The sequence below is a fragment of the Myotis brandtii genome, unplaced genomic scaffold, assembly GCF_000412655.1.
Source record: "Myotis brandtii unplaced genomic scaffold, ASM41265v1 scaffold782, whole genome shotgun sequence".
NCBI classification, from domain to species: domain Eukaryota; kingdom Metazoa; phylum Chordata; class Mammalia; order Chiroptera; family Vespertilionidae; genus Myotis; species Myotis brandtii.
This window is the reverse complement of record NW_005371138.1, coordinates 2,616,737-2,634,076: the sequence shown is the minus strand read 5'-3', so window position 1 is coordinate 2,634,076 and position 17,340 is coordinate 2,616,737. Positions and strand designations below refer to the sequence as shown.

The 17,340-nt window shown below is 39.3% G+C and overlaps 1 protein-coding gene across 1 annotated transcript in view; it reads left to right on the top strand.

Annotated features, from left to right (window-relative positions):
• TPH1 (tryptophan hydroxylase 1) overlaps positions 1-16,077 on the top strand; it is a 20,061-nt gene extending 3,984 nt beyond the window's left edge. Inside the window, exons 2-11 of the mRNA XM_005883321.2 lie at positions 1,075-1,211; positions 4,645-4,828; positions 6,959-7,059; positions 8,555-8,622; positions 8,754-8,950; positions 10,215-10,350; positions 10,983-11,109; positions 11,836-11,931; positions 13,221-13,354; positions 14,714-16,077. Of these exons, the coding sequence (XP_005883383.1) occupies positions 1,095-1,211; positions 4,645-4,828; positions 6,959-7,059; positions 8,555-8,622; positions 8,754-8,950; positions 10,215-10,350; positions 10,983-11,109; positions 11,836-11,931; positions 13,221-13,354; positions 14,714-14,888 (1,335 nt within the window). The 5' untranslated portion in view covers positions 1,075-1,094 and the 3' untranslated portion in view covers positions 14,889-16,077. The remainder of the gene's footprint in view (positions 1-1,074; positions 1,212-4,644; positions 4,829-6,958; positions 7,060-8,554; positions 8,623-8,753; positions 8,951-10,214; positions 10,351-10,982; positions 11,110-11,835; positions 11,932-13,220; positions 13,355-14,713) is intronic.
• Positions 16,078-17,340: the final 1,263 nt, after the last annotated feature.

The following is a 17,340-nucleotide window of genomic DNA, read 5'->3' as shown; positions in this document are numbered from 1 at the left end:
CTTCAGGGCAAACCAGCTGGCCCCCACCTGTGTACCAGGCCTCTATCCTATATAGTAAAAGGGTAATATGCAAACTGACCCTAACAGCAGAAAGACTGGGAATGACTGGTCACTATGACACACACTGACCACCAGGGGCAGACGCTCAATGCAGGAGCTGCCCTCTGGTGGTCAGTGTGCTCCCACATGGGGGAGCTCTGCTCAGCCACAAGCCAGGCTGATGGCTGCCAGTACAGCGGTGGTGGTGGGAGCCTCTCCTGCCTCCTCAGCAGCGCTAAGGATGTCCAACTGCAGCTTAGGCCTGCTCCCCACTGGCAAGTGGACATCCCCTGAGGGCTGCCGGGCTGCCAGAGGGATGTCTGATTGCCATCTTAGGCCCAATCCCCTGGGGAGCAGGCCTAAGCCAGCAGGTGGTCATCCCCCAAGGGGTCCCAGACTGCGAGAGGGCACAGGCCGGGCTGAGGGACCCTCCACCCCCGAGTGCACAAATTTTTGTGCACTGGGCCTCTAGTCTACGTGTGTCTACAGCTTCAGAGGCGCATAAATTTACAAAGAAAAGAAGGCCTTGTTCTTGTTCTGAAGGAGATTGCTGCCTTATTAGAAGACAAGGCATGTATGAATAAAACATTTGGGGAAGCCATACAAGACCCAGTATAATAAAGTGCTAAAACTGTGGGGTTGGAGCCAGTGGAGAGTAGGTAGACTTTCATAGGGGAAGAGCTCCCAGTTCAGGCTACAAGTCAGGAAGACGGCAAGAAGCCTATGGGCTGAGTCATGCCCCAAAAGAAGGATTGGATTAAGGGAAGAAAGAAAAAAAAGAAAGAAAGAAGAAGAAAACCACTAACGTGTATTATATACCTATAACATTCTAGGAATTATGTCTGACAATGTTTTATCTTATTTTGGCCTCATTGTAGTGTTACAAAATATATAAGCATATCCATGTTTTATAGGTGAGGAAACTAAAGCTTGGTTAACATTATCAAATATTGTCACTGTTTCAAAAATTATCAAATATTGTTGACATTGCACTTTTTTTAGACCTTTTCCTGTATTTTCATATTTTATTTTTAGAGAACTATACCAAATTCATCATGATTGAAGACAATAAGGAAAACAAAGACCATTCTTTAGAAAAAGGAAGAGCAACTCTCATTTTTTCCTTAAAGAATGAAATTGGAGGGCTTATAAAAGCACTGAAAATCTTCCAGGTAAGCACTCTCCACATCTTACATAAAACTCTAAAACGAGTCTCTAAAATTATACTTAAAATGTAGAATATCGTAAATTCTTCAGAGTTGGACTACAGAAATTTCTTAAGCACTTATATTTCTAAACTATTGCTCAATTCTAACAAATGGGCAAGGGATAAAAACCATTTACAGAAGAGGAGGTACAAATACCTAATAAAAAAAGTTGGGGGGAGAGCCCTAGCAGGTTTGGCTCAGTGGACAGAGCATCAAACTGCAAACTGAAGGGTCCCGGGCTCAATTCTGGTCAAGGGCACATGCCCGGGTATGGGCTTGAAGAGTTGGACTACAGAAATTTCTTAAGCACTTATATTTCTAAACTATTGCTCAATTCTAACAAATGGGCAAGGGATAAAAACCATTTACAGAAGAGGAGGTACAAATACCTAATAAAAAAAGTTGGGGGGAGAGCCCTAGCAGGTTTGGCTCAGTGGACAGAGCATCAAACTGCAAACTGAAGGGTCCCGGGCTCAATTCTGGTCAAGGGCACATGCCCGGGTCATGGGCTTGATCCCCAGTGTGGGGTGTGCAGGAGGCAGCCAATCAATGATTCTCTTTCATCTTTGATGTTTCTATCTTTCCCTCTCCCTTCCTCTCTGAAATCAATAAAAATATATATTTTTTAAATGGGGGAAGAAAGATTTACCTCTAGATTTTGGAGAAGCACATTTTAATTTTAAAATATTAAAATTTTAATGATATTATTTAATGGTGTATTAATAATACAGTTAATGACATTTTTATATAGCAAAATAGCAAAGATTTTTACAGTTATACTGTTTCCTATTGTTAAAGCTTCAATGCATTTGGCCCTTAAATACACCTTTGATGTGAGGCCAAATCAGTGTAATGTGTAGGGAAACAATCTGGTAATATTGTGAGCCTTGAATATTCACATTTTCTTTACTATTTATTTATTTGTTTATTTTTGGATTTATTTTTATTGTTGACATTATTACATATGTCTTCATTCCTCCCCTTTCCCCACCTTCACCCAGCCCTAACTCCTCCTCCCCCTCCCCCCCGCCAATAATGTTCACATTTTTGACCCAGAAATTCCACTTCCATAAATCTATGTTAAGGAAATAGGGGTCAGTGAGGCAGACCATGAATATTTATTAAGTACTTACTATGTGCCAGGTGCCTGAAGGATGTGAGCCTGAATAAAGTAGACCCAGTGCCTGCCCTCACAATATGTATTCTCTTTGGGGTTAAGCTTGTAGGCTCTGGAGGTAGACCACCTGAGTTCAAATTCTTGCTTTGTCACTTATTAGCTGAGTGATCATGGGCAAATTCATTAGCCTTTCTGTGCTTCAGTCTTTACATCTATAAAACGAGAACCCTACCTACCTCATAGGATCATCGTGAGAATCAATAGAGTTAATATATGTAAATGCTTAGGATGGTTCAAAGTACTTTATTAGTAAACGTTAGCTATTTTAAACATATTTTTATTGATTTCAGAGAGGAAGGGAGAGGGAGAGAGATAGAAACATCAGTGATGAGAGAGAATCTTTGATCGGCTGCCTCCTGAATGCCCCCTACTGGGGAACAAGCCTGGAACCTGGGCATGTGCCCTGACCAGGAATTGAATCATAACCTCCTGGTTCATAGTTTGACGCTCAGCCACTGAGCCATACAGGCCAGGCAAATGTTCGCTATTTTAAAAATGAAGTTTATATTCACATGATGTACTGTTATGTAGCCATTTGAAATAATATTTTAAAAAATTAAAAATTTAAGAGATAGACAAATAGTCTAGAAGAGTTTGAAAAGCATTGTTTAAAACCCAACATATTATATCCTCAGTCCCACTCCCCAGAGGCAACTTCTTAATTGTTCTTTTTTAAAAATATACTTTTATTGATTTCAGAGAGTAAGGAAGAGAGAGACAGATGCATCAATGATGAGAGAGAATCATTTATTGGCGGCCCCCTGCCCCCCCCCCCCACTGGGGATCAAGCCCACAATCCAGGCATATGCCCTTGACTGGAATAGAATCTGGGACCCTTTAGTCTGTAGACTGACGCTCTAGCCACTGAGCAAAACTGGCTAGGGCATTAATTGTTCTTTTCCTCTCTCTTCCACTCTCTCTAAAAATCAATGGAGAAATATCCCCGGGTGAGGATTTAAAACAAAACAAAACATAGTTTAGCTTTATATTTATTCAAGTTATCATTCAGAAAGTATTTAAGAATATATTCTTATTGTAAAAAATCCATAAGAAATATATTCAATAAAACTCTTTACTCCTAATCATGCCAGTATATTTTGTAATTGGTTTTCTTCTGTTGATTCCATGATCAATTCCATGTTTCAGGATGAACCCTGCCTATTTTAGTTTCCCAACATCCCTTACACTCACTCTTTCCTTTTGGTTCATATTCCCTGGTAACTCTCATTTCATCTCTACCGTTGCTCGTATGGTTCTCCTGTTTGGAATCCTCCTTCTTCCCTCTGCCTTCCTAGTCTATCTGTTCTTTAAGACTCATGTTCATTTCTATCTGCTCATGGAAATTTCTACTCTCTATAACCCGTGATGCTTTGTCCCTTTGCCGATCATTTCCTGCACCTGAACACTCACCACTTGTATTTTTTCTTAGTCTTTTGTGTGTTAGACAACGAGGTATAAATTCCTTGTGTGCCTTAGCCTTCATTGTATGCTTCACAGCCCTTACCTGGCTACATAGGTTGTCACTAAGTTAATTTAGATTGAAGTGGTTGGTATTGCAGATCAACCACTCCAGCCTTCTCATATTTTAGATGAAAATCTGTTGGGTGCCTGGCTCTTAATGTTTCATTATGTCACCAGTGCTTTCCCTCAGCTACGCAAATTGGTAAGAGAAGACCCCTTCCTCCCACAGGTTTGCACATATGGCACCCTCAGCTCAGAGTGTCATGAAGAGACCAGAAGAAGCAATCTGGTTTAGCTGGTTACTAAGTTTGTAGCTTAAGAGATTTGAGGTATTAAATACTCTGTGTTCAAGCTGCTCATCTAATTTCATTGGATGCAGTTTTACAAAGGAAACTTTTCTAAAGGCCTAACATTAGCATCACTGTTTGAAACCAGCCTTATTGGTGAAAATTTTCAAAAGCTTCTTTTTATCTAAGAGACTTGGTATTTCCCTTTGAAGGACAATCAATTCTGGCAATCCAAGCACTTCTGATGAGTATTATTAGTTTCGGGAGGATGTGACGAATTTCTCAAACTTTTTTGAATAGTACCTAATATTTAGGGGGAATTATTTTGCGATTAAAATCACTAAAAATAGCCCTTTCTCCCTTTGGCTATTGAGGCAAGTGTGACTTGGTTTCTAGCGGTAATGAAAGCAATCTGCTCCGAGACCGTCGCCATTTGAGGTCCTACCTAAGCTTCACCCTCTGCTTTCCATAGGAGAAGCGTGTGAACCTGTTGCACATCGAGTCCCGAAAATCCAAGAGAAGAAACTCGGAATTTGAGATTTTTGTTGACTGTGATATCAACGGAGAACAATTGAGTGATATTTTTCATCTGTTGAAGTCTAATACTAATGTTCTCTGTGTGAATCCACCTGATAATTTTACCATGAAGGAGGATGGTAAGTTTGAAAAGTGAAAATACTGCTCTGAAGATTAAGTACATAATATGTGTCCTATCTTTTTTTTTAAATGTGTGATTTTTATTTATTTATTCACTTAAAATGTTTTATTTTTCAATTAAAGTTGACAATCAATATTATTTTGCGTTACTTTCAGGTATATAGCATAGTGGTTAGACAATCATATACTTGATAAAGTGTCCTCCCCGATATTTCCAGTACCCACCTGGCATCATACATAGTTATTACAATACTAGAGGCCTGATGCACGAAATTCATGCAAGAGTAGGCCTTCGCAGCCATGGCTGCCTCGATCCCATGGCTGCAGCCCCGGCTTCGTTGGGAAGGTCGTCTGGAAGGTTGTCCAGAAGGACAACTGGATGGCCGTTCAGTCTATTTGCATATTACCCTTTTATTATTATAGATTATTAACTGTATTCCCTATGCTGTACCTTATGTCCTCATGACTATTTTGTAACTACCATTTTGTACTTCTTAATCCCTTCACTTTTTTCAGTCCGTCTCTGTCCAATCCTATATTTATCTTGAAGAATGAAAGTAAAAACAAAACACTGTCTCTTTAAATTGCTTATAGTCTGGTAGCGAAGGGAACAAAATAGAATTGCTCAAAATTCTAAATAAAAATGATAAGGCAACATTTTATCAAGTATGAGAGAAGTGAAAAAGGAAACCTTAAGTGTATGACAGAATTTGGGATAGTTAGAAATCTATTAAGTTGTCTCAGTTTCCAAATCATCAAGCATTTCTTGATTTCACAAACCTACAATTCTGTATTTGTATGGTGGTGTAAATTACTAAAACGCTGAAATACTTTCATTTTGGCTGTCAGGTAGCTGCTTCCCTGAGTCCTTTGAGTGCTTCCCACCTGTTGCTCCAGATGCTCCCCTAGGACTCCCCTGCCTGCCACGGAGACAGGGTGACACCTGGCGGAGCAGGAGCCTAGGCCTCTGCTTGTGTCTCTTTCGAGTGATGTGATTGGTGCCCCTGTTGTATTTATTGTTAAAGCTCTTGAATATCACGTCTGGGTATGTTAGAAAGAGCATTCGACTGAAGGAAGAAGGATCCAGTTCTAGTCCTCTCTCCTCTCTCAGGGAGGGATGAGTTCCCTTGTATATTTGTATATACCAATATACAAATTGGTATATTAAGGGAATACCAATTTGTGTCCAATATTTCTATTAAGAAACGAGGATACAAAAATAGATAGTCCCTACCCTAGAGTGTTCCCATTTTTTCCTGTAAGACAGACATGTTGCAGATACATTATACTAAAACATAAAGAAAGCTTCTAGAGAATTAGAAACAAAGTGTCACGGGAACCCAGATGACAGAGAATTAGCTCCACCTCCAGGGTCAGGGACGGCTCCTTTGATTTGGATGGAGGAGGATAGTCTCAGGAGAACAGGAGGATTGGGTGGAGCAGGAAGTGGGAGGGGGTTAGGTGTTTCAGGCAGAAGAACAGCATAAGCAAAACCCAGAATGTCTGGGGGATGGTGAGAATTTCAATGTGGCAAAGGCATAAATGACCTCTAAGATCCTTTTCATCAACAAAAATAAACATTCACATTTCTTATTAAATTTACCCCTTGTTCTGCCTTTTAAAAAATATATATATTTTTTATTGATTTTTTACAGAGAGGAAGGGAGAGGGATAGAGAGTTAGAAACATCGATCAGCTGCCTCCTGCACACCTCCTACGGGGGAAGTGCCCACAACCAAGGTACATGCCCTTGACTGGAATCGAACCAGGGACCCTCCAGTCTGCAGGCCAATCCTCTATCCACCGAGCCAAACCAGTTAGGGCAAGATTCTGCCTTTTTATGGTGGTCAAATATGTAGCTTAAAAAAAAATTGTTCGTTGTTGTTGAACTTTTGGTCTATCAGCAAAGTATAGCATTTTTTCAACATTTAGGAAATCAAGGCTTATAAATTTTAAGCTAAAATAATTTGAATACTTATTAAAAATAGAGAAGTTTACTTGTACAAATTTTGCCTCAATGTATAAGCAAAAATTAAAAATCTTATCTAAATGTATGACTTTCTTAATTTCTTCTTTCTTAGTGCCTTCAGATGGTCTCTTTAGGTGTTGGTGGTGTTTATATTTTGCAGGTATAGAAATGGTTCCTTGGTTTCCAAAGAAGATTTCTGACCTGGACCATTGTGCCAACAGAGTTCTGATGTATGGATCTGAACTGGATGCAGACCATCCTGTAAGTATTTTTAATAAATAAAAAAATTTTCATGACAATAATTTAAAGCAAACTAAAAATCAAGAGCAACCTTTTCATTTTTGGAGAAAGCGCTTATTCTAGATTAAACGGCATCTTGTTTCAATTGGGATTTCAGGGAGTTTAGTAGAGCTCCCTGTTGGTGGAATTGAGACCAACTGCCCGAAGAGCATCCGACTTGTTGGCTCCAAAGCCTCTGTTCAATGCCTGACATTCCCAGTATTAAGAGCTATTCAAAGAGTTATTCCAAAATAAAGACACGATCTGCAGTCAGTTTTTATTAAAATGGGCATGGTTATTGGAAAGGGGAGCAAAGACAGGATGGAAAAACGTATCACCTACGCTGCCCAGCATAATTGGATTATTAGGCAGTTGATGAACTAGGACATTGTTTCTTTGGGAAATTACAAGGGGGTACAGTACAGGCACGAGTTGGAGAATTAATAAACCAGGATGTTAGGATTGCGTATGGAGCTCTAAGATCCTGGGAGGGGAAGGGAGCAGAGACTGCAGTTGTGAAGTCTCGTAGACTAGGGCTTTAATCTAGCTTCTACACTTGTTAGCTCTGTGAATGTGCCTGTAGTACTGCCTTAGCCCCCAGCCAGTCCATCCATTTATTCTATAGTATCTTATTGAGTAACTATTGGAATTTATAAATGTCATACCTGCCAGGTCGTTGACAGTCCAGTTGAAAAGATAAAGCACACATACAAATAAACATACATGAGATTGAAATGTGGAAAGTGTGCTAAGTAGCATGAACAAATGTGAAAAGTGTGCTAAATAGCTTTAAGATATACACAAGACAACAAACATGTCTAGCTAAAGAGATCAGTTGTGTGATTAAGAAAAAAAATCTTATCCTTGGGATAAAGCCTGCGTTTAATTAAATGGTGCTTTTATTTTTCAAACTATTTTATTTTTGTAGTCACTATGGTATTTTTGTATCTTTGTATCTATAGTATCTTTTTTTTTTTCAATCCTCATGGGAGGATGTGTGTTTTTTTTCATTGATGAGAGAGAGAGAGATTGAGGGAGGAAGGGAGAGTGAGAGGGAGAAAAAAGGCAGAGGGCAAAAGGGAGGGGGAGAAACATGAATGAGAGAGAGAAACATCCACCCATTGCCTCCTGTATGCACCCAGACTGTGATTGGACCCCCCACCTGGGTATTCAGCCTGACCAGGAATGGAACCTGAGACCCTTAGGTGCATGGGTCAACATTCTGACCCCTGAGCCACATCAGCCAGGGCTGTATCTGTAGTATCTTTCACCTTTGTAGCCACTATGGTATAAAGCTGTCATGTAGCATTGACTTTAAAATAAAAATGATCATAAACTTCTAAACAATGCCTGCTCAAAATAACAATTATGTAACTCTTTAATATAATAGTTCAGATAATAATAAAAATGTTTCCCAAATATCATTTGTCAAGTTTATTTTAGTATGAATATTTAAAACCTTTTCTTTAATTATCAGGGCTTCAAAGACCATGTCTACCGTAAAAGGCGGAAGTATTTTGCAGACTTGGCTATGAACTATAAACAGTAAGTGTATTACAAAAATAACTTATCCAACTTTAAAATGATAAAATCAATGAACAGAGTAAATTAAGCTCATTTAGTAAATAGAGAATAAGTGCTACTGTTTATTGAATGCTAATTCTTTATCTTGCTAGTGGCGACCCCATTCCTAGAGTTGAATTCACTGAGGAGGAGATTAAGACCTGGGGAACTGTGTTCCGAGAGCTCAACAAGCTTTACCCAACCCACGCCTGCAGAGAGTATCTCCAAAACTTACCTTTGCTTTCTAAGTATTGCGGATATCGGGAAGATAATATCCCACAGTTGGAAGATGTTTCAAACTTTTTAAAAGGTAATAAGCTAATTAAATTTTTTCTTAAGGGGAATGTTGAATTCTGTGTGGGTCATGAGAGAATTTTTAAAAAATGTTTTTATTGATTTCAAAGAGTGGAAGGGAGAGGGAGAGTTAGAAACATCAGTGATGAGAGAAAATCATCCACCAGCTGCCTCTTGCACGCCCCCTACTGGGGATCAAGTGCACAATCTCGGGCTTGTGCCCTGACCAGAAATCAAACCGTGACCTCCTGGTTCATGGGCCAACAACACTCAACCACCGAGCTGCACCGGCCGGGCATGAGAAAATTTTTAATAGAGGAACAATGTCCAGTGATATGGGAGATGAGAATTTTCCTGCAGTCTGTCCTGGAGTATTGGATCCTGTATGGGGCACCACATTTGAGGAGGGACAATCAGAACAGTGTCAATGTAGAAGAGGGACAATGTAGAAGAGAGTGAGCAGAATCTTAAGGGGATTGGAAATGGTAGTTCCCCAGGCACACTAGCCACATTTCAAGTGCTCAGTAGTCACATATGGCCAGTGGCTACCCTATTGGGTAGCCTAGATGGAGAGCATTTCATCCTTGTGTTAAGTTCAATGGGACCGTGAAGTCTGCCTGTCAGAGTGGGGGAATCCAAGTACAAAGCAACTGTGTAGCTGGAATACCAGAGTGTGAGGGTTTGAAATGACAGGCAACATCGGAGTTTGTAGAGGTCCCTGAGCCATGGCTGCCTCCTGGCAGGCACTTTTGCAGTGGACATGCAGTCTTGGCTGTTGGGGAATGGGAGACCACAATCCAATATTGATCAAATAAAGAACCTACTTTATAAGAGGCAGTACTGGCTTAAAAATGGCATAGATTCTAAAATGATTCTGATCTAAATTAATAGATTCTGTCCAGTGGATATTCTAAACTCTTTAGGGAACCAACAGGTGTAGAATAAGGAGACCTGGGTTCTCTTCCTTCCTTTACCATCCACTGTGTGGCCTTGGGCACATTACTGAGTTGCTGAACCTCAGTTTTATAGTTGTTACAATGAGGAGAATAGACTTTAACTCATGCTGGAAACCTGAAAGGAGGTGATATGTAGCAGGTGTAATTCATTGTCTGGCCATGGTAAGTGCTTAGTAATGATTAGTTCCCCTAGTCCACATAGGATACATTTTAGTTTTCTGTCCTCTCTCAGTGTAACTTGGTGCCACTGGCCGAGTTGCAGTGCGGCAGTATGTGGCCTATGCTGGTGAAGACTGACTCTGTGTTTTCCCGCTTGCTTTGCAGAGCGCACAGGTTTTTCCATCCATCCTGTGGCTGGTTACTTATCATCAAGGGATTTCTTATCAGGTTTAGCCTTTCGAGTTTTCCACTGCACACAGTATGTGAGACACAGTTCAGATCCCCTGTATACCCCAGAGCCGTAAGTACTTCTCCATCATTCAGTCATCTGACAGCTGCTTGTAATATTGATATCTACCCCATGAGACTGTTGTGAAGATGAAATACATTAGCACATGTGAAATAGAATAGTTCCTGGCACATAATACAGGATCTATGCTTTATATATGTTATCCATCATTGTTGTTTGACAACCTGTTAGGTGACAGGTGCTGTTCTAAGTGTAGAGGATGTACGAATGTCTAAATACTGAAGGCAAAAAGGCAAAAATTCCTGCCTCATAGAGCTTCTATTCGTGTGTGTGTGTGTGTGTGTGTGTGTGTGTGTGTGTATGTTATTGCTATTTTGGAAAGGGTGGTCAGAGAAGGCCTTGTACGGAAGGTAACATTTGAGCAGAGACCTGATTTGGGGTAGAGGAGTATGTGGATGTCTGTGGCTATCTGTATGTACTTGCATGTGTGGGTTTGCGAGTGGCCAAGGTTTTGAAGCAAAACTGTTTCTTTATTTGGTTAGTGCCCTTTGGGATCCTTTTCCAAAGTAATACCTTTTGATCAATTTGAATAAAACTAAGATCTGATTTTAATTTCATTGAATGATTGATGAATGCATTTATGGTAAGCATCACAGTTTGACAGACTTGTACCTCTTTTTCAGAGATACCTGCCATGAACTTTTAGGTCATGTCCCCCTCTTGGCTGAACCTAGTTTTGCACAATTCTCCCAAGAAATTGGCCTGGCATCCCTTGGAGCTTCAGAGGAGGCTGTTCAAAAACTGGCAACGGTATAAAACTGGAAATGACTGTAGAGATCAGTAATTCTTGACTGGGGTGGGATGTGGGTATTTGCATAGTTTAAAAGTGCATATTCAACATGACCATCAGAAAATGTGTCTTGGCCCATCTTTAATTTAATTTAAATAACATTAAAGGAGGATGTAAAATTTTAAGGTCTATCAAAAGACATGAGCTTAAAAAAAGACAGAGAAACATTAGAGCACAATAATGTTAATAGTTTCTATATCTTCTTCTTCCAGTAAAAATGATAGGTTCCAAAAAATGATGCTAAAAACATTTTTGAGTACTAGGTACAAGACATCATGCTGCAAATACAAATATGAGGAAGGTCTGGTTCCTGCCTTCCTGGAATTTATCACTGCATAACATGTTATTTATGTTACCATAAAATGGTTTATTATATTTTAAAATTAATTAGGAAACATTTACATATTTTCTCAGTTTTAACTTTTAATATGCTAAGTATAGGTAGCTATAACCCATATAAACAATTCTTTGGCGTCCTCGGTAATGTTGAAGAGTGTATAGGATCTTGGGAACAAAAGTTTGAGAAGTGTTGGTTTAGAATGAGGCCAGATTGTAGAAATACTTGTAAGCTAGTCAGGGGGTTTTGACCTTTATCCCAGGATACTTTGGGACAGTGACAAAGAGTCGTAATTTGTTTTAAATTTAGTCATTCAGGATGTGGAAGTAATATTTCTGTCCTTTTGCAGTGCTACTTTTTCACTGTGGAGTTTGGTCTGTGTAAACAAGATGGGCAGCTAAGAGTTTTTGGTGCTGGCTTACTGTCTTCTATCAGTGAACTCAAAGTAAGAGTTGTAAATCTTTTCACATCACCATATTCACTTAATATCACTTGTATGACCTGAAATAGTTCGTGGATTTGAACAAGAGCTTAGTATGGAAATTACTTAGGGTGACAGTAAACATTATTTAAGGGATACTTTTTTCTATTTCCCAAATATTCTGGTGTGTGTGTGTGTGTGTATGTGTAACTTTAAAATAAAAAAAAGTATTTTAAAGCTTTTGCTTACGAAGTCTTGATGTTTCCTCACCATTTTATGTGCTAGAAAGAACTTCTGTAATTTTTAGGGAGTTCTTTGAAATTTGTTATTTAGCAAATAAAGGAATAAATTTAGGCTGTTGAAAAATGAATTTGTATGGCACAAATCCAAGGCACTGTCTTGCTCTCAAGGAGCCTGCCACCTGGTGGTGGGTACAAGTCATGCATAGGAATAACTAGTGCAGGTAGAAAGTAGGTAATGTAATGCAGAAATAAATAAATATTCTTGGGTGTCTCCCTCATGGAGAAGAGTGTTAGAACAATGGAGATGATCTAGAGCAGTGGTTCCCAAACTTATTTGGCCTACCGCCCCCTTTCCAGAAAAAATATTACTCAGTGCCCCCTGGAAATTAATTTTTTAAAAATTTTAATAGCAATTAAACAGAAAGATATATGTATTAATGTTTCTACCTTTTTCGTAAAATATCGTAAAGAAAGGTGTAAATTCGAAACATTGAAGTTTGAAGTTATGAAACTATTTATTGAACTCAGAATAGAAAGGTAATACAAAAAAAGTTAAAACAAATACACCTGTGGCCATCACTGCCCCCCTGGATCGCTGCAGCACCCACCAGGGGGCGGTAGCGCCCACTTTGGGAATCACTGATCTAGAGCAGTGGTTCTCAACCTGTGGGTCGAGACCCCTTTGGTGGTTGAACGACCCTTTCACAGGGGTCGCCTTAGACCATCCTGCATATCAGATATTTACATTATGATTCATAACAGTAGCAACATTACAGTTATGAAGCAGCAACGAAAATAATTTTATGGTTGGGTCATAGCATGAGGAACTGTATTTAAAGGGCCAGAAGGTTGAGAACCACTGAGAGGCATTTATAGAGAATGGCAAGCCATTTGTTTTGCTGGATAATATTGTGGGTTAAATAGAGCTGTAGGAAATTAGTGTGAAATTGTAGGTTGGGACCATTGCATTAGTAATACATCCAGAGGTGTGCTGATTCTGGCAGTTGTGTGTAGAATGTGATATTTGAAAATGGATAGTATTCTTTGATTCACTAACTCTTTGTCTTCCAGCATGCACTTTCTGGACATGCCAAAGTGAAGCCCTTTGACCCCAAGATTACCTGTCAACAGGAATGTCTCATCACAACTTTTCAGGATGTCTACTTTGTATCTGAAAGCTTTGAAGATGCAAAGGAGAAGATGAGGTAAAGTATATCTTCCTCATGCCTTCATTTCCCCCGCAACACATAGGTCCAATAGTAACCAATCAGAAGTCAGCAACTGGATAATTAGAAGCCTACTAGGAGCCTTCTGCTTATAAACACTTCCCTTTTGCAACAAATATTTAGAATATGTCATTTACAATGATAATTGTAAATTATGAGTCAGATACATCAAGAAATTGGTTTCTTCCCATTTCTTCCAATCAGAGAGTTTATAATTTAGTAGGGGAAAAACTATACACAAATTATATATAAGGACAAAGAAAGCCTTAGAGGTCATATGTATGAAACATTGTTCTGCCTTTTATTCAGGAGCAATTCATTACAGCTGGGGGAAGAGAGAAAGCTAATGGCATTTTAGAAAATACATGAAGAATAGACAGGATTTAGATATGTCAAGTTTTAGGCTACAGGACAGCATTATAAAAAAGACAAAAAGGTGGAAAAACATCAAAGGTACGCTTTAACTATTAACCAGCTAAGTGTGTTGTTTAAAAAAAAAAGAAAGAAAAGATGATATTGCCTGCGGAGAAACTGCTTAGATTCTTGCAATGCTTCAAGTGGAAAGAAAAGCCTGAGCTAAGATAGAGGTTGTAGGAAAGGAAAGGACTGTAGAGGCAGAAACAGCAAAACAATTTGGTGGAAGGGGTCACGAGATCATATTGTGACAATGGAGACAGATAGAGGTTGAAGACATGCTCCTTGTCTTTTAGGGATTTCCTTATAGTTGGGGATTGAAGCCATGCACAGAGGGCTTCCTCTAACATAGGTGGCACCTTTGCACAACTAGAAGAAGGGTCCCCTCTGGGTAGACCAGGTGGATTGCAAACTGGATTTCATCTTCCGCTCGTGTATAATTGTTCTGAGCTGTACAAGTATCCCTAGGGATCTGAGCATGATTGTTCCTGGGAGTGCCAAATGAGAGGTTCAAATTTTGGCTTGATAAAGAAGGCGGAGCTTTCATGTTTGAAGAAAGGGTAGAATTTAGTATAATTGAGTGGACTTACTATGTGGCCAGTGTTATTGTTTACAGATAAAGCTACTGTAGATGGTCTCCTTACACTAGTTAAGAGATGTGTAAAGTAATACATTGTTAATGAAGCCATCCACAGGATCTTTCCCTAGTAATGCAGGGTAGCTGTGTCCCTGATGACTTCAGGTTTTCTCTGTGGGTGGGATTAAGGGTGCCTCTGCACAGGCAGTGTAGGGAAGTAGGTCAGATTGGTTGCATAAATGTCTAGATTTGTCTTTTGCCTAGTGTGTGAAATAGGTTTGCTGTTATTTAGTTTTCACTGTTTCTCCCCTAGAAATTAATTGCCTTTTATTTGTGTTCTTAAATAGAGAATTTACCGAAACAATTAAGCGCCCATTTGGAGTGAAGTATAATCCATATACACAAAGTATTCAGATCTTGAAAGACACCAAGAGCCTAACCAGCGTCATGAATGAGCTGCAGCATGATCTTGGTGTTGTCAGTGACGCCCTTGCTAAGGTCAGCCGGCTGCCGAGCATCTGACAGTTGCCAGTCCTAATCCTGAGAGCGCATCTGAGCATCAGTTCACAAGCCTGGGGGCCAACTCTTGCTTTTCTTAAAGATTTGGTCATGGAGGGATAGCAGCCAAACAATATTTTCTACTCCCATTCCTTAATGGCCCATTAGTCTTTGAAAATTTGTACTTGGATATGCTAGCCACCACCTGTTTTTGTTTTTGGTGTCAGTTTTAGTGAAATATTATTCACATATCATACAATCCATGACTACCTGTTGTTGTTTTTATAGAGAAGTTGTTTGACCCAATAGATATATCTAGTCCCAGCCTTCTATTTTTCCCAATCCTTCTTGAGTAAAATGACTTTTATGAGCATTTAAAATACCTTCATAGGATTGTCAACAATAAAAAACAATACCTTTTTAGGTATTATGGAGCTGGTCCATGTAGTTACCTAAATCCTCTTATTTCTAAACTATCTTATGTATCACTGAATTTGTGCCAAGCTCAATCACATTCAAACCCCTGATTTTAATAGGAGACCAGCTGCTAGCATGCACACCAGTCTAGAGGGCTTTGCACATGAAGCATACCCAATAAAGAGCAAGCTGTCTAGCTTCAAGGGTACATTCTTGTAGTGATAGGAGTAGCTAAGTCTGGAAAGGTCAACTAGGGTATAATCTTAAGACCAGGCTAAGAATTTGGGGCTTTTATTTTGTAGGCACTAGGGAGCCCCTTCCCAAATGACAATTCTCTTTAAAACTTTCTTTTCAATGGCATTGCATGACACTGGTTTTATTTTAGATGATCTGTCCCACTCATGGGGCCAAGGGAACTTGGTGGGGGTGCTACTTGCAAGGCCCGTACTCAGACATGTAGCCCCAGTATTGTGGCGGATTGTCCTTGGGTTAGCAGAAGACAGAGTTGGGAAAGGTAATTCATATTTTTACATTGCTTATAAATTTTAATAGCTGATTAACTATTAAATATATTTTTGATATTAAATTGATCTAGGCTAATCTAAAATCATTTAAAATATTCATTAGCTAGCTTATAGTTAGTTGTTTGGTTGCAAGGACATCTATTATAAGCAAACCATGATAGATGGCAAATAACAGCAAACTATGCATAGTGTATCTATTTTTTAAAGTGTTTTTATTGATTTAGGGAAAGAGGAAGGGAGAGGGAGAGAAACATTGATGTGAGAGAGAAACTTCAATCAGCTGCTTCCTGCACACTCCTTATTGGGGTTCAAGCCCACAACCTGGGCATGTGCCCAGACTGGGAATAGAACCGGCGACCTGTTGGTACATGGAACTATGCTCAACCCACCTGCCGGGGCTGTATCTGGTTATTTTCATACCACTTTGATTATGGTGAAGAATCATAGTTATTGAATTGTAAAATGATAGTATTTAAAATCACTCTACGACTAAAGCACACAAATAAATATTTAAAGGCACAACCATTATAATTCACAACTTCAGAATAATGGAAATATTTAAGGATAGATTTCAATTCTTCTAACCTCTGGATTTGTTATATTTGGTAAATCAGGAATCCTGAGAGTCTTAGAGTTTTCATACACTTAAAATATATATCTTGAAATCATCTAGGAAGAGAATTGAACCAAAAGTTTGGTTCATGATTCTTTTGTTTCCTCTGCCCTGTCGCTCTTGCTTGAAAGGGCCGCCGGTGGGGAGCGGTTGGCCCCAGTTATGCGCAAGCATGTGCTCTGGCGCTGCAGCCTGAACCCCGGCGCTGTGCGCAGGCGCAGTGGTGGTTCATGATTCTTAACCAGTGGGTTGTTACTCAGAAATTATGGTATGCATTTTCCTGACTTTTTGAAGAAAGCTCCAAAAGCTGGTCCTTAGAGTGTCTACATTTCTTAATCTGCCTACTCTGTCATTTGGAATTGTACAGTAGTAATGCTCCACCAAAATATACAGAATTAGAGTTAACTTTTAATTTGGCTTCCAAATGGAAAAAAGAAAAAATCCTGGAACTTTTTAAAGACATATAATAGAGTGCATATATTTAATTTCTAGGAAATATATAAAGATACTGAGGTCTATTTCAGTGTAGTCTTTGTTTTACTACATAATATACATTTATGATTTGCAAGTTTGTTATTCAACTGGATAATAAATGGATACAAAATTCATGTTCTCAGCAAGCATTTATTTTTTGGTCAAACATGTTAACTCATTTAAATATATTAGCAATTGTATTAGTTTAAGAAATCTATCACATCCTTATATATATATTTTTAAAGCCCATGAATATCCTATATAATAAAGCCCAGTGACCATAATGGCAGAACAACCAGAATAACCGCTCGACCAGTCACTATAAGGTGCACTGACCACTTCTTGGTCCCTTTCACTGTCCTGCAGGCTCCCATCGCCCCATGGCGAATGGGGACTGGGGGTGGGTGGCAGAGGATGCAGGTGGTGCCAGGCCAAGGCCCCCATCCTG